Source organism: Drosophila pseudoobscura, chromosome X (genome assembly GCF_009870125.1).
Source record: "Drosophila pseudoobscura strain MV-25-SWS-2005 chromosome X, UCI_Dpse_MV25, whole genome shotgun sequence".
NCBI classification, from domain to species: domain Eukaryota; kingdom Metazoa; phylum Arthropoda; class Insecta; order Diptera; family Drosophilidae; genus Drosophila; species Drosophila pseudoobscura.
Window position 1 is genome coordinate 58,711,961 of NC_046683.1, and position 20,066 is coordinate 58,732,026.

General features: G+C 50.6%; 5 protein-coding genes across 5 annotated transcripts; 1 reads left to right on the forward strand and 4 right to left on the reverse strand.

The window, feature by feature from the left end:
• Window positions 1-390: 390 nt before the first annotated feature.
• On the reverse strand, window positions 391-1,999 carry Uch-L5 (ubiquitin carboxy-terminal hydrolase L5). The gene is made up of 2 exons (XM_001352581.4): window positions 1,812-1,999; window positions 391-1,704 (listed from the first exon to the last, which is right to left on the reverse strand). Exons 1-2 carry the CDS (start codon window positions 1,885-1,887, stop codon window positions 806-808), a joined length of 975 nt encoding a protein of 324 aa, XP_001352617.1. The 5' UTR covers window positions 1,888-1,999; the 3' UTR covers window positions 391-805.
• A 222-nt stretch (window positions 2,000-2,221) lies between these two features.
• Window positions 2,222-12,321, forward strand: Jarid2 (Jumonji, AT rich interactive domain 2). The gene is made up of 4 exons (XM_002135365.3): window positions 2,222-2,871; window positions 3,744-10,674; window positions 10,741-10,899; window positions 10,970-12,321. Exons 1-4 carry the CDS (start codon window positions 2,738-2,740, stop codon window positions 11,279-11,281), a joined length of 7,536 nt encoding a protein of 2,511 aa, XP_002135401.2. The 5' UTR covers window positions 2,222-2,737; the 3' UTR covers window positions 11,282-12,321.
• pall (F-box protein pallbearer) lies at window positions 12,234-13,645 on the reverse strand. Its single transcript, XM_033384942.1, has 3 exons — window positions 13,450-13,645; window positions 13,242-13,369; window positions 12,234-13,181 (listed from the first exon to the last, which is right to left on the reverse strand). Exons 1-3 carry the CDS (start codon window positions 13,531-13,533, stop codon window positions 12,470-12,472), a joined length of 924 nt encoding a protein of 307 aa, XP_033240833.1. The 5' UTR covers window positions 13,534-13,645; the 3' UTR covers window positions 12,234-12,469.
• A 753-nt stretch (window positions 13,646-14,398) lies between these two features.
• LOC117185098 (uncharacterized) lies at window positions 14,399-15,681 on the reverse strand. The gene is made up of 3 exons (XM_033384946.1): window positions 15,386-15,681; window positions 14,753-15,087; window positions 14,399-14,696 (listed from the first exon to the last, which is right to left on the reverse strand). Exons 1-3 carry the CDS (start codon window positions 15,443-15,445, stop codon window positions 14,597-14,599), a joined length of 495 nt encoding a protein of 164 aa, XP_033240837.1. The 5' UTR covers window positions 15,446-15,681; the 3' UTR covers window positions 14,399-14,596.
• Window positions 15,682-15,833: 152 nt separating this feature from the next.
• On the reverse strand, window positions 15,834-17,836 carry LOC4812309 (uncharacterized). Its single transcript, XM_001352582.4, has 5 exons — window positions 17,239-17,836; window positions 17,018-17,170; window positions 16,683-16,932; window positions 16,427-16,611; window positions 15,834-16,339 (listed from the first exon to the last, which is right to left on the reverse strand). Exons 1-5 carry the CDS (start codon window positions 17,338-17,340, stop codon window positions 16,271-16,273), a joined length of 759 nt encoding a protein of 252 aa, XP_001352618.2. The 5' UTR covers window positions 17,341-17,836; the 3' UTR covers window positions 15,834-16,270.
• Window positions 17,837-20,066: the final 2,230 nt, after the last annotated feature.

Here is a 20,066-nt window from a genome sequence, read left to right on the forward strand (position 1 = left end):
ACAATATTATGAAGAGAAAAACTAAATCAAAGACCGACCTCCTCCCAAAATGAAAGTTCCCTAAATACGACGCAAACTACGAGTAACAAGTAGATAAAACCATAGCTGGTAAGAGACAAATTTTTTTAGAGTAGACTACGACCGAACGGATGCACAGATGATTAACTAAATATTCCTATATACATACAATATACATATACATACATATATATACAACAAGCAGCATCAAAATTTCAAAATGGGAAACGAAACGCAAAAATCAAATGCAAAATACAACCAAAACAAAACAAAAAAAAAACAAAATAGAAATTGTAAAAAATATATATACAAAACGTAAAATACCAAACCAAATATATTCTATACGAGAAAAGGCATATACAATTGTTTCCATTCATTTACTTTACCAAAATTGTGTTTATTTATGCGATTTATTTAAATTTTTCACTATATATTTAGCTTAACCCTGGAACGGGCTGTAGTATGTACTGTACTGTATTGTACGATTACTAGCAGATAGAGAGAGAGCACAGGGTGCACAGATGGAGCACAGGAGCATGGGGCGTTTATAAAAATTAAAGTACAGTCCAAAGCAGTTCAAGACCCTAACTACTAACCAGCAATAGATGTAAGTGTATGTAAGTGCTCTCCTATGTTGCTTTCATTCTTTCTGAATTGTTTATAAGTTTGTGTTTTGTGTTTTATTGAAATCGCAGCAATTTTGAATTGCAGTTAACTGGCTGTTCTTTTCGGTTCTGTCTAATGTCCTATCCAGAGAGATAAGTTATGGTATTTTTGTTAAATGCTTTTAGTTGGACTCCTTTTTGCGTTGCGCCTGTTCGCGTTCCAGCGCGCGCTGCTTGGCCTTCTCGTAGATGGGCATCAGCTGGCCGGTCTCGCCCAGCATTTTCAGCAGCTCCACGATGAAGGGCAAGTAGTTATGTTTGCGACGCACGTTCTCCACCTTGTAGCGCTTTTTCTTCTGGACCTCGTACTGGATGTAGGAGCGCAAGCTGCTAATTTCAGTCTGACGATCTTCCTCTGTATCCATGGCATCGGGAGCCGGATTGAGCAGCTTGTCTATCTGCTTCTCGTAGATGCGCTGACGGTCCGAGATCAGGGCCATCAGGTTAAAGTGGATCTCACCGTCGCTGTAGCGTTGCATGCGCTTCTCAATGATTGGTCGCACCACATCAATCCAGTTTTGATCCGGCTTGATCTCACCAAGATCGATTGGTCCCTCGCGGAGGCCATCAAGCTCATACAAACGTCCTTTAATAGGGATATATCCCACAAAGTGGTAGAGATCCTCGTCCTTGCTCTGGTTCTTCATGTCCAGCTCGAAGAGAGTCTGCCGGGCGAAGGAGTTGTGCACTGTGCGTATCTGGGAGGCATTGCTCAACGTCAGGCCCTTGTTGTAGGGATCGAAGCACTGACAAAATTCCTTGAAGTTGGCCAGCGTCTCGCCCAGTTTGATGTCCTCGTGTTCCAGGTTCATCAGCAAACTGAGAATGGCCTGCGTGGCGCAGGCATTGTTGATCACTTGCTTGGCAAAGAATATATCTTCCTTGTCCAGCACCACCTTGCCAGCGGGCTCGTCCTCCTGCACCCATTTGAAGAGAAATATCAATCCGTGTATGGGCTCCAGGTTCTTGAACGATTCACTGTCCAGGCTCCATATTTCCTCCACCTGAGCGCCATCGCAACCTGGCAATCGGAGAAGTTTGCAAACATTACTGGATTGGAGCTGCCGGCGCGTCGGTATGCATCCAAGGAGCGGCGTCCCGGAAAGCGCGGCCAATTGAAAAACTTACCAAATTCGCGAATCAGCTCCGTGAACACGCCCGGATCGCTCTCAATGAGACACCAGTTGCCAGCACCTTCGCTCATGTCTGCTTTTCTACTTATTTACTTTTCTTTATTTGACAATTTAACCACACAAATTTCTACTGTTGCAATTTTTGTCAACTCACAGAATTCCCAAGGGGTTGCCAGACCAGGAAGTGCACGAAATTAGAGGTGGGCCGTGAACATCGATGTTTGTTAGTTAGGCCACAATCGATATTTTGATCTCCGTTTCAAAGAGGATGGAGTGTGGATTTCAAAAACAGCTCTTGAATAGAAACTCGTCCAGAACTTCACGAGAAAGTCCACTTTCTTCCTTACCTTTTTTTTCCTTACATTTAAGAATCTGGCAATTTTTTCATCGTCCCTTTTTCGACAGAGTGGCAGCACCGTTGCTTGTCCGCCATGACACAAAGCAAAAGCGGTGAAAGAAGAAGAAGCAGCGAAACGAAAAAAATATGTGCAAGCAAATCTCACGAAAGAAAATGAAATTTACTGCACTTGCAGCTTGTGAAATGTAAACGAATAATGTGTATTCGAGAGACGAGATAATAAAACGTATTTTAGTGCAATTTTTATATGTCCCACAACCAACTGAATGCGTGAAAAGATGAAGCGAAAATACGATATCAATTGCGTGCTGCAGCAGAAGCACCAACAAAATCTGTGTTTGTTGTAGCTATACATGTATATATATATGTACAAATATATACATAATAAAAAAGAGAGTCCGGCGGAAAATTGGCAATTGCGTTTATGCAAATGAGAAACTACAGAGCGCCCCACAAATAAGTTCCGACCCGCGTACATAAATTAATTCAAAGCGAGTCCCGCGCGCCACACACAAAAAGTGTGAAGGAGGTGAGAGAAAGAGGCGCGAAAAATTCGCAACAAAATGGTTGTCTCAAAAGACAACAAGCGTCGCCGCAAGGAGACTGATACTCCGCCACCAGCTGCCGCGGCTGCGGCTGCGGCAGCGGCATCCGCTGCTGCTGCTGCTGTGGAGTCATCACCCGAAATGCCCAAGAGGTGAGTGTGTCTCGTCTCCTATCTCTATCAGGTGCTGCTGCTGCCACAGCACTCTATTGTTGTTGCAAATTGAGTTTGATCATAAATACATCTGTGTGTATTTACGTTAGTGTACACTGTCCGTGTGTGCGTGCGCGCGTGTGTGTGTGTGCGTGTGTAATCCAATAGAGATGACGTCGCAGGGCCCCTGGAAATGGTGTGAGCTTGTGTGCGGGTGCCACTGCCATTGCGGGTGTGCGAGGAGTGGGAGGAGAGTAGTATGAGGCGTAGATGGGGCATGGGGTTGGGGCTGGTGATGGAAGGGGGCACTGGACTCCGCAGTTGTATAAGTAAAATCGTCAACATCGTGTCGTGGCGTTGTTGTTGTTTGCTGCCGTCTAGCTATTGCTGAAGGGGTGTTTCGCATCGCTCTGACTGGCTCTGGTATGGGGAGCAGGCAGTCAGGCAGTCATTCAGTCAGTCAGTCAGTCAGTCTCCCCCATGCAGGTGGATTGGGACAGTTTATAGTCGCTAACTGGAACAGTAGCTACACAATTTAAATGTAGGGAATGTATCTATTTTTACGTGGTGGAAAATTGATTTATTGAACAGCAAGTTTAGATATAAATTGGGATTAATACGACAGTAAATGTCGTGTTCCGTGAGGCCTGCGACCACTGTACCTGCGTGTGTATCTGTGCAGGTCACTGCATTGTTTCTTTGATTTTGGGCCTGAAATTAATATTTACCTTCGTAATTGTATATCAAATTGCATTTGTGCCCAATTAAAAGTCACTCACACCATTTCCATTTTCCAATTTCTCCTCTCTCTTTCTCTTTTGTTCTTTCTCTGTCTCTGTCTCTATCTCTGTCTCTCTCTTTTTCTGTTGCAGAACCAAGGTGCAGGCCCAGCGGAAGTTCGCCCAGGGCCAGAGTGCGCCCAGCAGCTCGTCGAGTGGCATGGCATACAGCAGCGTCGTGGCAGCAGCGGCTGGAGCAGGAGCAGGAGGCACTGGTCCGAGCACTTCGGGTGCAGAGAGCTCGCAGCCGCCCATCGAGATACTGCCCAACAAGTGTCCCAAGCCGCAGGATTTCCTCACGTTTCTATGCTTTCGCGGCACACCCGCTTTGCCCGCTCATCTCGACTATCTGAATCAGGGTAAATCCAAGGATTCAAAAGAATCCGAGGCAGCATTGCCGGGCAACAACAACAACAACAACAATAACAGCAGCAAGAAGGCCCAGAACAGTCGAGCGGTCAACAACAAGAAGAAACGTGGCAGGCCGGCCAAGGGCGGAGCGGCAGCAACGAAGAAGAGAGAGGCGGAGGTTGAGCCGGAGCCACGGTCACAGCAGCCAGCAGGGGCTGATAAGTCATCAACAGCAGCAGCATCAACAGCATCAGCAACAGCAACAGACAAAGCAGCAAGTGATAAACCCAATCTCATACCAGCAACAGGGGCTCCAACGACAGCGACAGCGACGACTCCAATGCTTCCCGGAGCTGTGCGAAAGCGAGCCGAAGTTGTTACCGATGGCAATCGACGTGGCGGCAGGGGCAGAGCAGCACCTGAGAACGCCACCAAAACCAACAGCAACAGCCTGGGTGCCGCCACATCATCAGCCACTGCAGCAGACACCAACAAGCGTCGTTCCAACCGTTCCAGCACCAAGGAGAGCAAGGCCATAATCGATGATCGGGCGGAGGAGGAGAAGCAGCATGAGGACGAGGAGGATGACGATGATGAATACTTTTCAGCCCATGATGCCACCTCCCGTAACGGGGATGAGGCCTCAAAGGAGGGCCCAGCGAAAGCCGAGCCAGCCAAAAGGGGGCGACCCGCAGCAGCAGCATCAGCCTCAGCCTCAGGAAAGAAACCATCGTCGGAACCAGCATCCGTAGCCGTTGCGGAGATTCCGCCCAAGGAAAAAGGACCCGCGAAGCGGTTAAGGCAACGGGAATCACCCATATTCATACCCTCGCCCGAGTCCTCGGGCCGGATGACGCGACAGCGGGCTTTTTTCGAGCCAGTCAAGGTGCCACCCCAGCAAGAGGAGCCAGAAAAGGCGAAAGAAGACTCCAAGAAGAAGAAGGAGAAGGATCCAGAGGAACCAAAGGGAGAGCAGCCACAGCCAGAGCCGGAACAGGAGCCGGCCAAGCAGCTCAAAGAAACAAAGGAGAAGACAAATTCTAGTATTTATGCCAAAGAAGCCAAGCAGCAGCAGAAGCAGCAACAGCAGCAGCTGGAGAACGGCGACAGCCAGCACGGCTCCGGCAGCAAGGGTAAAAAGAGTTTGAACGTCTTCGACTTCAGTTCCGACGATGAGCAGCCGCTGGCCAAGTCCATTAAGCTGAAGAAGGGCGCCAAGGGGGCCAGTCCCAAGAAGGGTAATGCCGCGGCGCCTCCACCAGCGGCCAGGAGTCGCAAAGCGGCCACCAAGAAGCAGGAAAAAGATAAGGAAAAAGAAGAGGAAAAGGAAAAGGAGAAAGAAGTTGCGGTAGCAGCAACACTCGCAGCGACAGCAGCGGAGTCAAACAAACGCGGGGCGGCCAAGGCGGGAAAGAAAAAAGCTGAGGACCCACCGGCCGATGAGCAGGACCTGGCGCCCCCCTGCCCAAAGAAAGCCACGACGAATGCCCGTCCAGGACGAAAGACAGCCAAGAGCAAAGCCACAGCGGAAGAAGCAGCCGCTGTGGAGGTGGAACCCCAGCCACAGCGCTCGCAGCGGCCCTCGAGGAAGACCAAGGAGGCGGCGGCCATCTACATGGGAATCATGGGCCACAAGCTGCAGATGGCCGATGACGATGATGACGATCTCTCGCTGAGCAGCTACCCGGACATACCCAACGCCAAGGAGATGGAGAAGATGGAGAAGGAGATCAAAAAGAATGCGGCGGGAAAGTTGAACGTGCCCGAGGCAACGACGGTGCCAACGGCAGGTAAACAATCGCGAAAGCCGTCGCCCAAGCCACCTCTAAAGGGGGGAGCAGCAGCTCCAACAGCAGCTGCGACAGAAGTACCCCGAGCAGATCCGCCCTCCCCACCCGAGTCGGAGGAGGAGAAGCCACCGCCTCCGGCAAGACGCGGACGACCCCCAAAGCAGGGAAAGGCAGCTACTGCTGCTGGTGCTTCTGCGCCCCCCGCCAAACCCCCCATCGAGGGAATGCTCGTAAAAAAGGGCTCGCTGACAAAGATGAGCGAACAGGCAAAGCCCAAAGCCAAGTCCGAACAGTCAAAAGTCGACTCCGACGAGGAGGAAGATTTTCTAATCAACGAGGAGCTGAACGAAACGAAACGCAATCTGGAGAAGAGTTTCAGCGACTCGGATGACGAGCCACTGGCCATCAAAGTGCCGTGTGTGCCCAAAGGCGCCAGCCAGGAGAAGGATAGTCCATTGCCAGTGGCCGGCAAGCTATCAACCACCACACCCCACCGGCCATCGGCAAAGCTCCAGTCTGCTGTCGCTCCATCCGCCACCACAGCGACAACTTCGGCGGCGGTTCTTCCATCAGTGGTCGTCCAATCGATGCAGCTGCAGATCCAGGCGCCCATCATTCCCCCCTTAACCACACAGCAGCTGTCGTTGCTGCCGCTGGCCACCAAGCCAACGACAACGCAAGTGGCTACGACAACGCCAGTGGCGACGGCAACGCCAGTGGCGACGGCAACGCCAGTGGTGACGCCAGCGCTGACAACACTGCCCCTGCCCAGTGGCATCCAAGTGGCCGCATCCAATTGCATCTCCATTCCCCCTCTGAACTATACCCCGCTAAAGGTCATGGAGAAGAAGTCGCCGGTGCCGACATCAAAGATTCTCAATGTACCCGCCACCTATGCCCTGCCCGGAGGCAGTGCGGCCGCCGCAGTGGCGGTGGGCTTCCAAAAGACATCGTCGTATCTGCCGCAGGCATCGCCGCATTACCATTCCGGTTATGTTCGTCCCCCACCGACGCCCTCGCATCCGTTTGGCTCTGGGGGAGGCGGAGGCGGAGTGGTAGGAGGAGGACCGTCTGGCAGCAAGACTCCTGCCCAGGGATCGCCATTGAAATACCAGACACCGCCAACAACCTATCCCCCACCCATTGAGGCCTACCAGTGCCCCAAGATCAATCCAAACTTCCTCACGCCCAAATACGAGCGTAGTCCACTGCCACCACGATCCTCGACCTCGAGCACCTTTCCCACACCCTCGCCTGTGAAGTTTCTGCCGACGCCAACGTCCACGACGGTGGGCACGGGCACCGGCACAGGCACAGGCACGGGCACGGGTACCGCCTCTTCGTCGGCCACCAAAAGCCCCCTGGCACCGCCAACGACGCCTGCCACGCCGCCAGTCGTTGCATCCACCAGCCAGCCAGCAACAGTGGTGTTGCAGACGTCCAGCCTCAGTTCGAGCACAGCAACAGCCCCGCCGCCCAACCCGGCACCGCCGCCAGTGGCCTCCACGTCCGCGGCAGCTGCACAGCAAGTCAACGCAGCAGGAGTAGGCGCCCCAACGTCCACGCCAACGCCACCGCCTGCCCACAGTAACAGCAATGCAGGAGGCGCCGGCGGCAGTGGCGATCCCCTGAAAGACGAGATAAGCAGCTTTCTAGCGCAGGCTACGCTGATGCCCAGCAAGGAGGAGTCCGGGAAGATATTCGGAATAGCCAGCGTCAGCCTGGCCCAGAGTTCCGGCCCCGACAACACCAAGTGTACACTGGGCAAGTGCGGATCGATCCACAAGCCTGTGCTGGGCCCGGTGGTGCCCACCGAGGGATACTTTGGGGACCAGCTGACCAGCAAGGAGCGGCGAAAGGCCAAGGTGAATATGACGCACGAGCAGATCCAGAAGTGGCTGATGGAGTGCTCCTCCAATCCGGATGAGATACTCCAGGACGATCTGGACGATGATTTCGATGACAATATGCGGGTGCAGCAGTCCACTACCCCGCCGCCCACGCGGGACGAGAAGGAGCTGAGCGCCAGCTTCTCATCCTCGTCGAAGAACACCCGCGGGGGAGATCTCGGCAAGAGCGAGAGCGCCTGGTCGGCCAAGGGGCCGTCGTTGAAGGCCACGCCTGTTGTGGTGACGCCCTCCAGTCGCAAGGAGCAGACGCAGGCGCAGGCCGACTGTGATGTCCTCGACGGCGAGAAATCATCGACGCCCGTGAATCTCACACAGAAATCGGAGCCAGCGGCGGACAAGACAGCGCCCGCTGACAAGAAATCAGTGATCGAGCGAAAGGCCAAGGAATCTGTCCGAACCAGGGCTGCTCCTCAGGCGCGCAGTGCGGCTACCACGCCTTCCGCTCCAACGCCCACCCCTGTCACGCCCACCAAGAGCACGCCACCAACACCGCCGCCGCCTGCTAGCAGTCAGCAGAAAGGGAACAAGGGGAAAAAGAATGCCACAGCAGCAGCATCAGCAACAGCAGCAGCAACAGCAGTGTCTCCGCCACCACCACCGCCACCCACTCCGCCCACGCCCAAGCGGACGCCAGTGTACAACCAGAAGGCGAACAAGGCGACGACCCAGCAACAGGCAGAGACGAAGCAGCCACCACCTGCGGCAGCACCGAGTGCTTCAGCGAAGCGAGGAAGCGAATCTGTCTATGCCTTCGGCAAGGAAGAGGAGACCCCCGCGGGGGCCAAGCCAGGCAATCGCCGCACTCGGGTGGAGCCCGCCCCGACGCCCCCGCCAGCGGCTGCAGCACCAGTGCCGAATGCGTTGAGTGAGCGGTCGCCGACCAAGAAGCGGGCGGCAGCCGCTGCAGCGGCCACTGCCGTCCAACTGACGCTCAGTCCCACCGAAAACTGCAAGATTGAGGGATCGAAACCCAAGACGGGACCGGGAAGGGCAGCCAAGAAGCAACAGCAGCAGGTGGCCCCTCCTCCGCCAACAGCAGCAGTGGAGCCGAGCGGCGACTCGGATCCCGAGGGAGCTACTTTCTACATACCCCTGCAGGGAGCGGGTGTCGGTGGCAGCGGCGACGGCGGCATCCAGGGAGTGGCTGTCAAGCTGGGACGCGAGGGCCCCGACGGACCCAACCAGAAGGTGGTGATGCAGGCCACGCTGGTGACCAAGGCCCAGATGGACACCAATTCGAAGCCGCTGCCCGAGTCCCTGAACACGAACGAGCTCGTAAAGACGCTCTTCCATGCGGCATCCAACAATGATGCCGCCTCCACAACCAGCCTAAAGAGCCTGCCCAAAGCCAGCACCTCAGCGGCATCTGGAGCGGGAGCGGGAGCCGCCGGCGCAGGCACAGGCACAGGCGCAGGCGGTGCCTCGTCGAGTCTGGTGCGTGTCAATTCCAATTCGTCGCTCTTCTCGGGCTCCGCAAAGTCGCGGACAGCGGCCCAGACCAGCTCAACAGCGGCGGCCGTGGCCAAAAAGTACAAGGATGACACGCCCATCAAGATGGCCAATAATACGGCCTTCCCTCGGCACGACGATCCCACCCAAATGGTGGAGGCACCCATTTTCCGTCCGACGGAGAAGGAGTTTGCCGATCCCATCGAGTTCATTGAGCGAATCACACCGATTGCGGCCCGGTTTGGGATCTGTAAGATCATTCCACCAGCTAGCTTCAAGCCAGAGTGTCGGATATCGGACGAGATGCGGTTCACGGCGTACAATCAGTACGTGCACAAGATGCTGCATCGGTGGGGGCCCAGTGCCAAGGAGTTGAGTGCCATCAAGAAGTACCTGGCCACCCAGAGCATTACGATGAATCATCCGCCTTGGATTGGAGGCATGGAGGTGGATCTGCCGCGGCTCTATCACACCGTCCAGGAACTGGGCGGCCTCAAGGAGGTCATCGAGAAGAAGAAGTGGTCGCGTGTGGCCGAGGAAATGTGCATACCGAAGCTGGCCCAGGACCGGGTGACCAAGCTGGATGACATCTACTGCAAGTACCTGTTGCCCTACGACACCCTGTCGCCGGCCGAGCGCCAGAAGCTCTTCGACGAGGTCGAGGCGGACTGGGCCAAGCGGGAGGCCAGAGCCAGACGGAATGCGGATCGGTTTGTCAACACGGAGAGCGTCTCGAACGAGGAGGATGACCTGAGCAGCGACGAGGATGAGGAGTCGGAGGAGGAGATCGATGGCGTGTCCATGGAGTGCATTGTCAAGGGCAGGAGCATGCCCCTCAGCCAGTTCTACCGCATCGCGAGGAACACGATGGCTCTGTGGTTCAAGAGCACCGATCCCACCGTCAACGAGGTGGAGGCCGAGTTCTGGCGCCATGTCGCCGTCCGCGACAGTCATGTGTGTGTCCATTCGGGATCCATCGACAGCTCTGGCTGGGGCTATGGCTTCCCCAGTCCCGGTCCCAAGGGCAAGGGCTCCAACTATGCTCGCCATCCGTGGAACCTCAAGGTTCTCACCAACAATGCTGGCTCAGTGCTGCGTTCGTTGGGACCCGTGATGGGCGTCACCGTGCCCACCCTCCATGTGGGCATGCTCTTCTCGGCGTGCTGCTGGTACCGGGATCCGCATGGTCTGTCCTGGATTGAATACCTCCACACGGGTGCCTCCAAGCTGTGGTACGGCATACCCGACGATCAGAGCGCCAATTTCAGATCCGCACTCACTTCGCTGATCCCCACCCACTGCCAGAACAAGACCATTTGGCTGCCCTGCGATACGGTGATGGTGCCCCCGCACATGCTGACGGACCGGGGGGTGTCTCTGTGCCGCATCGAGCAGAAGCCTGGCGAGTTTATTGTGGTCTTTCCCCGGGCCTACACCTCCAGCCTGGCCACCGGCTATGTGGTCTCGGAGAGTGTCTATTTCGCCACCATGTCGTGGCTGGATTTGGCCAAAGATGATTTCAGGGTAAGTCTATCCACATTCCATTTTGCAGTCGGGAGAATCAAGGCTAATCAATATGAAATGTTTCAGGACATCCATGAGAGCTGCGAGCCAGCCATGTTCTCGCTGGAACAGCTGCTGTTCGCCCTGGGCTATGACCAGCGCGTCAACCCCGATACCCTCCATCAAATGCTGCCCATGCTGAACGAGGTCTGCGAGAAGGAATCTGCAGCACGAGAACAGCTTAGAGTGAGTCTTCCCTTCCACGATCCTTGGGTTTCATTTAGTATAAACTAAATTATAATTGTGTGTATTTCAGGCCGCTGGCGTGACATCCACCGAAAAAGTGCAGGCCGAAAAGGGTCAAAAGGCCAAGAAGCAACAACAGCCACCGCACAAGTCCATCGAAAGTGAATGCGATCTCTGTCGTGCCAATCTGTACATATCCATGGTGCGCACCGAAGACGGCAACGTCTACTGTTTGCAGCACGCCCTAAAGAACCTCAACAATGGCAACATCCAGGCGAAGCAATGCAAGCTGATTTACGCATACAACGTGGACGACATACAGCAGTTGATACGCCAGCTGCAGGAGAAAATACACCACAAGGCGGCCGTAAAGAAAAAGTAGCACCGTCGGCGTCGTTACTAATCTGGCGGCGCTACCCCACAGATATCCATACGGCAAAGAAAAAGACGCTGTGTTGTACATAGATTATAAAGAAAAATAATTGTATACGCATGTGATTCGCCCAAAGCCCAGGCCCAGGAGTACACATTGGAAATGAATGCGAAGCGCATCGAAACACGGATATACATATACGATTTATCTCCCAGTTAACACACTAACTGACACTATTACTAACTGTAAAATAAGAGAGTATAGGATCGAAGTGGATCGGATTGGATGATCCCATTTACATTTCAATGTGTGGCAATGCTTTCAATTTATCTAGTTTATACAGAAATTTGTGAGGATATACGTATAAGAAGTTTGCAATGAATTTTTTTTTGTTTTCCATTTTAAATTGTAGTTTTTTGTTATGCACTGTACTACCACTGTCCCTCCTATCCCTACCCCAACCCCTACCCATAACCCGAGAAATGTTATTAACCACTGCGTCCTCTCCCCTTCCCATCCTTTGTGTTATTGTATATATTTAGTAGAGACAGCCCCTAGTGTATATGTATGTATGTATGGATTAAGTCGGGAGACCACTCCCTCAAAGAATGGATAATGCTAACATGTTGCAATTTATACTACCTTTTATACGGTTAAGCTAACGTTAATTACCATAGCATCCAGACACAGCCCCCGCATAGAGAGAGACACAGAAAGAGAGAGAGAGAGAGCAGCCGTAGCAATAGCGCAAAATGGACATCCCGGCACTCGCAATAAAAAGTAATAAAAAAACTAACGAAAGCTAAAGTTACTATCACGGAAACATTTAACTAAAGACAAAAGCCTAGCCACACTACAGGACTACAGGACACCCCATATTACACACAGAAAGAGTACTTTTCATTCAACCAAAAAACAAGGAGCGAAGCGGCAATTTTCTGAATGAAAAAAGAGAAAAACCTTCATTAGATGTTCAATGTATTTATATAGTAGTAATAATACAATATTTAAGTAACAAGTGCAACAATAAATCTTAACGCGATATATCAGAGCTGCACTGCACTGTCTAAAAGTTATGGGCTACATTACACACACATTTCTCTTCACTTCTCATCACTTCTCTCTCTTTGGAGGGGATGGGGCACACTTCTACACTTCTAGTCTAATCTGCTTACTTTTTCTGCTCTAATTTGTTGGCTATACCTTGGGTTTCTTAAGGGCTGGCAGGCAGTCTGAGCTGCTCACCGCCTGGCGTTTGACAGCAACACTGGGCGTGTTGGCCACCACATCCTCCAGCTGACGCTTCAGCTCCGACACCTGGGTGGTCAGTTCTGTTATGCAGCCCGTCGCCTCATGTAGGCGGCGATCCTGTGTCTTGCGGGCAGCCTCCAGACTGCGCACCTTCGAAGCGAGCAGCCTTTGCTGCTGGTATTGCCGCTGCAGCATTATGTTGAGGCGTCCGCGAGTGGAAGTGGCTTGGTTGCCGGCACTGAGTGGAGCCAGCTGCACTATGGCCTGCTGGACAATGGCATGATCCACGGGCTGGCATTCCCGTTTGACGCCACTAAAGCTGATATCCCCCAGGGGGCCACAGACTAGCAGTCGTGTACCCGAGGACTCGGCCAGCTGCTTACGGTGCTCTTGCTTGAAATCAGTGGCAATCTTTTCATCAAAGTGCTCAATGGCCATGGAGGAGATGTCACGTAGCTCCTGCAGCACTTCGTGCGGACGCAATGGTTTTGATGTTGTCAGCAGCAGTCTCAGAATCTCGCCAATCTCGTCCAGGACACGGCCTGGTATGAAGCAGCACATATTGAGGTCAATAAACTTCGAATAGGTCATCGTCAGCATGGATATGCGCGTCTCAATGGATGTGAGTATGTCCGAGTGCCGCGACAGGGGATGATTCCTGGAAGCAGTACGAAGATGCATTCACAAAGATCTCGGTGCTGCTCCTATCTAGACTTACCTGCGTTCCGATTCGCGACGCGGCAGCATAGACTTGATACGCTTGAAAATCTTGGCATGTTCCATAATAATCTTGTTGAATCCCAGGTTCAGCACTTGCTGGCCCGTAAAATTGAAGTGACTGCACACCTGGCAGGAGGAGAGTTTCGTGGAACCATCCAGAGTTAGTCACAGGTCGGATTTTATGCACTTCTCATACAACTGCTTACCTCGCGCTTTTTGGCAACTTCGTCATACGGCAGATACTCGAATATGTCCATCAGCACTGTCTGCGGTAAGTCAAGTAAATTCATGTTGAATTTCTAATTTCCCCTATTTTGTTCCTCAGAACTGAGGAAGTTGTTTGCAAACACAAAAAAGTCTGGAACTATATTTTTCTGTCTCAGTCTCACATCCAGTGTGACCGCGTACTTATCAATAAAATATACCGTCCGACCCTCAAAAATATACCGAAACATACAATCTTACTTTAGAAATATACCGTAAATATACTGACGAACTATTTGTATTCATAATTCCAACATATTCCTCGACTTTCTGTTCGGTTGAATATTACTGGTTAGCTAGGACATTCAGGTCTAAACTAATAGTTTTATCTTATTATTAAATTAATTTGCTACAAGACCGGTTCAATTTATGTTTTCATCTATATTGCATTTCTTATAAAATAAGGTTTAAAAAAAACCGGTCAACAATTTCCACTAAATTAATTTCTATACATGGTAACTACAGGCTAACTACACTGTTGCTACATAATTACTACATTTATATGTAATTACCAAGGGCGACACCTGAAGGGGAAATGTGTACGTTTCAAAAATATTTTGCCCGTTTTTTTCATATAAGCCCCATGGAAGCGACAGTGGGAATCGATATTTTTATACGATAAGTATCAAACGATAGTAAAATATGAAATATTTGAATTATTAACTTTATTATTATAAAATATATATATTATATAGGTACAATTGGTAAAACTGTACGAAATCAGTCCCCAGGACGTTTTGCTGTCGCACTCTCAAATAAATGTCAACTGTGAGCACCATTAAATTACCATCGCTGAGAGGAACCACACCACTCAATTTTGAACTAGTTCAACAAGTCGAACATAATTAACGGGTTTAAAAAGAAAACAAATTTATATTAAAGAAAATTATTATGTTTTAATATCAGGAGAGCAAGCAAACTTTAGTCGAGATTTCTCGCACATGCTTCCTAATCACCAGTATCTGCTTAATGCAGGAACATTGCTGCGACCAATAAACGACCATCCTCGAGATGATTAAAAACAAAAAAAAAGGTTTTATTTACAAAACGGAAAATGTGCATCGCGATGAAATGAGAGTGAAGAGTATATTAGGCTTGAATCAGAAACTTTCCAGCATCATGGTCCAGATGTTCGAGTTCTGGCTTCTTTTTCGGAAAGTAGGGATTATGCTCCGGATCGGCATTCAAGCTGAAAATGATTTAAAGTTTATAATAACCCAACATCAGGTATGTACGAAAACTTACTGATATAGACTGATGGCCTCCTCGCACTTGACATTGTACCACCAATCGCAGGCAAACTCCTTCTGGTTGAAGATAGTGCCATTTGTGCACAGAAACTTGGCACCCTGGTGTCCTTCGCGTCCATCGTGGCACACGTGGTAGGCCTGGCAGCCAGTCTCCACATTCGCATACATTCCCGGAACGGCGGGGACATTATGACAGCTGAATTGGGTGTGGGGCACCTCGTGATATATAGGATAATCTACGCCAGCCACTCCCGGTATCTTGTTCAGATCTTGTTTCTCCTCATGCCGCGGATGTTCCGGTTGAGGGGGATTAAACAGATATCCGAATTTCTGTAAACATATCAAATGTGGAGATTGCATAAGAAAGTTCGTGCCCCAACCGGTTTCACAGCCGCCCCATAGCCTCCTAGCAGCCTCCTCTCTGTCTCAAACGATCAAACGTGTGTGAGTGGAGTGCCACAATTGCATGTTATGTTACAATTTTTGGGTCAAAAGTGAACGGAGTACAGAGCCCAGCGCCAACATAGTCCAAAAGCTTTGTCAATTGGGTGGCACACGCTCCTCTTAATTGATTCCTCAGCATAATTGCACTTGAGCCCGTCCCCCTAGTCACGCGGATGATCCTCACCTGCACTTCAATGGCCACAGCGGCCCCCAGTACGATCAGCATCAGCGAGAGTGAGAGCATCTTGGTGGCAAATGATCCGCCTACGAGTTTTAACTGGAACTGTAACTGGAGTAGGAATTGGAGTCGGAGTCGGATTTGGAGTAACAACCGACCGACTTGGGTTTGAAAATCACACTGAAATGCAGTTTTCCGCCAGGCAGCCGAACGCCACTTCGGACCAGCCAGAGTGGGACCAAGAGCTTTCAAGGGTAGCCTAGCCTGCCGCTAATACGGGCACTCGTACAGCTAACGGTCTTCTGTTCGTGGCAACTTTCGATTCGATTCGTTTCGTTTCTGTGTTCGGGGGCGGGGGGAAGCTGTTTGCTCAAGCTCTTTTTCCCCCAAAATTGGCAAATTACTGTGTGCTGTGCTACCATTATGTTGTGTCCAAAAGCAAACGAAGAAAAAGTAAGGTAGGAGCCACCACAGTGGCGCACTGATGATGATACACATGTATACTTGTGCGAGACGAGTAGTAAATATGACTGATGACTGGGAACAATATGGGGGGCTAACTTTATTTTGCAAGACAACAAAAATTGTTTACGCTTAACTAGCGAAAAACGATGAATTTCCATTTCCATTTCGTTTTTTGCTTGGGCTTACACACTATAATACACTAAGCATAATGGTATTGGGGGGAGGGGCTGGATAGGGTGGGATAGGTGCTTGTAATAATTGGGAATGGGAATGGGAAAGCATTAATCGGTCGGTGCGAAGTGTGCCATTATATGTGTAGTCGTATATGGCCAATGTTTTGAAATGATATGCAGTTAGATAATGGGAATGTTGCACTTTATGAATGGAGTGGGCAAATTCTACTAGAGTTAGGAGGGTCTTAAAATCCTAATAAATCTTGTGCGCCGTCTGATGCAAGTCCAATTTGTTCAACAGATCGTCAAACTCGCTGAAGAGCTAAAAGAGAGGCAACCAGAGGAAGAGGATTACATCATTTAACTGGCGATTATAAGTCGTCCCCCCAAGAGGAGCCCCGCTACTCACATGAGTTGTACCATAGCTGTCCACGTAGGTCTTGCTTCCACGGACGGTCTTCTTGAAGGGGGGCAGCACCGGACTGTGACCATGCAGGAGATTCACATTCTGATAAGACTGCGCCTTGGCCGATCCGGCTGCTGACGATGAGTGGCTCTTGCCCACGGTGGGGGCCAGGTCAAGAAAATTGGGCACTAAAAGCCATCGGAAGGGGAAGAGCCATGAGCCGTGAAGGAGAGGAGAAACCACCCAAATCTTGACTCACTTTTCTTGGGCTGCAATCTCACTTGATTGAGCAATGGATTGTGCAGCTGGAGCTGCCTGTAGACGGGCAGAGCGTGCTTTGGGGGCACCAGCACGTGCTGGCGACCCACTGCCTGGGGATACAGATAGGTGGTCTCCACGGTGGGCACATTGCGGTAGTGATAGCGACCTTCACGGGGCGTGTACCTTCCATCGGAGCTGAGGGCGATGTGAAAGACGGTACGCGTGGGTTTGTTGTAGTATTGATAGACCTTGGGGCGGAACAGAGAAAAACCGATTTAGAACGGATGGATGGATGGAACCTTCCGGGAAGGGATCTTCTGCTGACTGATTTACCTGCGGACTGCGCTGCTCGGGCACAATGCCGTCGGGCACCGCTATGCCCTCCTTCTGAAGCCGATTCAGAAAGAGGCGATCCGTTTCGAAGGCGGTTTCGGGCACCTTGCCACCCGCATGTGGCAGAACTTGCTCGCGATAGATTTGACGTTTCTTGAAATGGGTTTTACGACAGAATTATTTATGGTCGGGCCACAACAGGGGGGTTTCCGTTTACACACCTTATGATTGCGTTCCGCAAACTGCGAGTCTTGGGCAATGGTGGCCGGACTCAAGCATAGATAGAGGAGCGTGATCAAGGAGATCACATATGGCGATGGCATTTTTCTGAATTTGAAATCGAATTCCGATTCGGTGGCAGGCACAATTTGAAAAGAATTTCAGCTATTTTCTAGCTACGATCTCGGTGTGCAGAAAGGTCAAGTTGATCGACAGCAAAAAGAGGCACTCACGCGATGCGATGCGCAGACAGAAGACAAACGTTAAGAGCTCGGTACACAAATCCAGATTGGAAGCATTTTTCGACAAGAAATTGCACAACACAACACAACAACAACAAAACAAAACACAAAAAAACAAATGAAAATGAAAATGACGAGCAGAAAGAACGATCGACAGCGAACCACCGATCAGGTTGCGGTTGCGGCTGTTGAAGCACTCCAAGAAGTGTGTGCCGTGCCAAGCAGTGTGCCTAGATCCGAATAGCGATCTTCGAACTCCGATCTCCAATCCGCGATCGCCGATGAGCAGAGCAGTGAGCGATTTGCGCTGTGCGGTGGCGTTGTGGACGCGTCGACGGTGCCAAACATAATGAATGCAAATGCACAAAACGACGATCTCCATCAGGCGGGTGCCCATACCCATACCCATACCCATACCCATACCCATAACTATATCTGTGCCCTCTGCTCTGCCGCAGCAGCAGTAGCAGCAGCAGCAGCGGCGGCTATGGTGGCGACGTCTGCTGCCAACGTCTAGCACGATCATCATTATGATCATCGTCTCATTTCTGGGCATCATCCCAAAAGACATTGTAAACTCTCTGGGCAATCTGTGAATGATTTGCCATTGCTTTTACTTTAGTCTCGGATACACATTTGGTAGTTGGATTAGTTTTATTTGCGGTTTTTAACTGGAAGTGCCAGCCAAATCATTTGGCCAAAATTACCTCAATTAATCTTGTTGGCGAGCCTGACCTACGTTTCTATCCCAACCCCCACCTGAGTCCCCACGGACGTGCAACCCATCCCCCCTGCGGATGGACGTGCTACTTGACTTGAGAGTGTTTCTGTTTTACGGTTAGTTGTTGAAACTTTGCTCAACTCAAACATCTTTGTTATACGTAATTACACTGCTCCCTTGGACACGGCAATTTTTCATTGTTCCGAAGATCGAAGTCAACCTTTTTCTTGTTTTTGAAAGTGATTGCTTGTTGGATTGGTGGATGGTTGGATGGTTGGCTGGTTGGCTGGTTGGCTGCTTGCCTGTTGAGCCTTTTGTTTTTAGGTGCCTTTTTGAAAGCTGCTCTGCTGATTGGGGCGCCCTCAAGTCAAGTCAACACTTTTCTTAAACGCTCGTTTCATATTCGTATTGATCGTTTCTTTAGTTATTATTGTAAATATTTGTGTAATTTTTGTTTCTCCCTGCTTTTGCACTGCCACTTTGATCTTGAATTGGTCTCAATGGGGCTTTCGGTGTTTTCTTTTCGGGTGTTCAGAAAGGTTTATTGGCAGCGGGGCCTTGAAGGTGCTGTGAAAGTAAATGAGGACTCGGTGAATGTTGCATAGGGTAGGGTTAGGCTAGGAGCCAGGCCTTTCAGATATATCCACTGAATTTAATAAGGAACCGAACCCGGAAACATTCCCACGCTTCTTTTTTGCAATCAATTAGATATTCACCTTGCATATGAATTCAATAAAATTTGACAATTCCTATGAGAAGAGCGCGCCCGAGCGTGTCAAAAGTAGACCCATAATAAATGCTTTATGCGAAAGTTGGAGAAAGTAACCAGCGTGTCGCCGGTGCGATAGGGGTAACCGATAAGAACTGCCACTAGACCAGGGAATAGGCTTGTAATGCCAGGCACAAATAAGCCTATCAGAAAAGGTGTAATTTCAAATGCCAAAAGATTGCACAATCGCGCGCAGCAAACGGTTTTACATTACAAATTACAAGAAACCGAAATGAAAACCACAGCAACAAAAGAAAATCAAAAGTAAACCAACTTCTGCAGTCGTGTAAAAATCAGTCAAAACAGTCAGACCTTGGCTCAATCAAGATGCAACAACATCATCATCATCGTCCCATCCATTGAGTAGACCAGACCTAGTGCAGAGCAGAGCAGACCAGGGCATAGATTAATTATTTTAAATCATCGCCAGCCTTGAAAGCGGCAAACAACTCCAGGCTCCCCCATCTCCATCTCCTTCCCCTTCCCCATCCCTTTCCCCAACGAATAATTTGTCTCGACAAGGCGTTATAGACTCGCCAACTATTGTAGTTTTTGGCTGCCACTAATTGGCTCCGAGTCGAGTTTCCTGGAGGGGCTCGCTCTCAACTCTCATCGAACCCATCACAAATGGTCCAATGCGATGTCAAGGATGCGGTGGGACCCCTCTCTGGCCGCAGACAGTAACGTACCCCGTATTCCCACGTTGGCATGCCTTTCCATTTTGCATCTTGTCACAAAAGATGACAAGCCAATACCACGACAACGACCACGACCACGATCTTTGACAGAGTGCTCTGCCTGTGTCTGTTTCTGTGTCTGTGATGGTCTCTGAAGAGCGGCCCAATGGCCGAATGGAGCATCGGAGGTTACCTAATTGGCCCAAACGGCCAGACCAGACCAGGCCAGTTCAGTTCAATTGCCTGTAATGCCCGCTCTTTCTCTTCCTCTGTCTCTGCCTATGCTTGAACCCAGCTTGCCTTCAGACATGGTGTGTGGGATTAGGCATTCGAAGCAACAGCAATAGCAATTCCAATTCCAATTCCATTGCAATTCAATTTGTGGGCCAGCAAACACAAATCAAATTCGTTGCGCCCCTCT

What these genes read in the sequence shown, in the direction of transcription:
- LOC117185098 (XM_033384946.1), bottom strand. Translation starts at nt 15,445, where the DNA reads ATGCTCTCACTCTCGCTGATGCTGATCGTACTGGGGGCCGCTGTGGCC. An exon ending in CTGTGGCCATTGAAGTGCAG is followed by an intron (nt 15,088 to 15,385) that starts GTGAGGATCATC and finishes ATATGTTTACAG; the next exon opens with AAATTCGGATATCTGTTTAA. An exon ending in GAGGCCATCAGTCTATATCA is followed by an intron (nt 14,697 to 14,752) that starts GTAAGTTTTCGT and finishes AATCATTTTCAG; the next exon opens with CTTGAATGCCGATCCGGAGC.
- LOC4812309 (XM_001352582.4), bottom strand. Translation starts at nt 17,340, where the DNA reads ATGCCATCGCCATATGTGATCTCCTTGATCACGCTCCTCTATCTATGC. An exon ending in CCGAGCAGCGCAGTCCGCAG is followed by an intron (nt 16,933 to 17,017) that starts GTAAATCAGTCA and finishes TTCCGCCCCAAG; the next exon opens with GTCTATCAATACTACAACAA. An exon ending in GAGATTGCAGCCCAAGAAAA is followed by an intron (nt 16,612 to 16,682) that starts GTGAGTCAAGAT and finishes GATGGCTTTTAG; the next exon opens with TGCCCAATTTTCTTGACCTG.
- Jarid2 (XM_002135365.3), top strand. Translation starts at nt 2,738, where the DNA reads ATGGTTGTCTCAAAAGACAACAAGCGTCGCCGCAAGGAGACTGATACT. An exon ending in TCACCCGAAATGCCCAAGAG is followed by an intron (nt 2,872 to 3,743) that starts GTGAGTGTGTCT and finishes TTTCTGTTGCAG; the next exon opens with AACCAAGGTGCAGGCCCAGC. An exon ending in CAGCACGAGAACAGCTTAGA is followed by an intron (nt 10,900 to 10,969) that starts GTGAGTCTTCCC and finishes TGTGTATTTCAG; the next exon opens with GCCGCTGGCGTGACATCCAC.
- Uch-L5 (XM_001352581.4), bottom strand. Translation starts at nt 1,887, where the DNA reads ATGAGCGAAGGTGCTGGCAACTGGTGTCTCATTGAGAGCGATCCGGGC. An exon ending in GGAGCTGATTCGCGAATTTG is followed by an intron (nt 1,705 to 1,811) that starts GTAAGTTTTTCA and finishes TCCGATTGCCAG; the next exon opens with GTTGCGATGGCGCTCAGGTG.
- pall (XM_033384942.1), bottom strand. Translation starts at nt 13,533, where the DNA reads ATGAATTTACTTGACTTACCGCAGACAGTGCTGATGGACATATTCGAG. An exon ending in AAGTTGCCAAAAAGCGCGAG is followed by an intron (nt 13,370 to 13,449) that starts GTAAGCAGTTGT and finishes TCCTCCTGCCAG; the next exon opens with GTGTGCAGTCACTTCAATTT. An exon ending in CGTCGCGAATCGGAACGCAG is followed by an intron (nt 13,182 to 13,241) that starts GTAAGTCTAGAT and finishes TACTGCTTCCAG; the next exon opens with GAATCATCCCCTGTCGCGGC.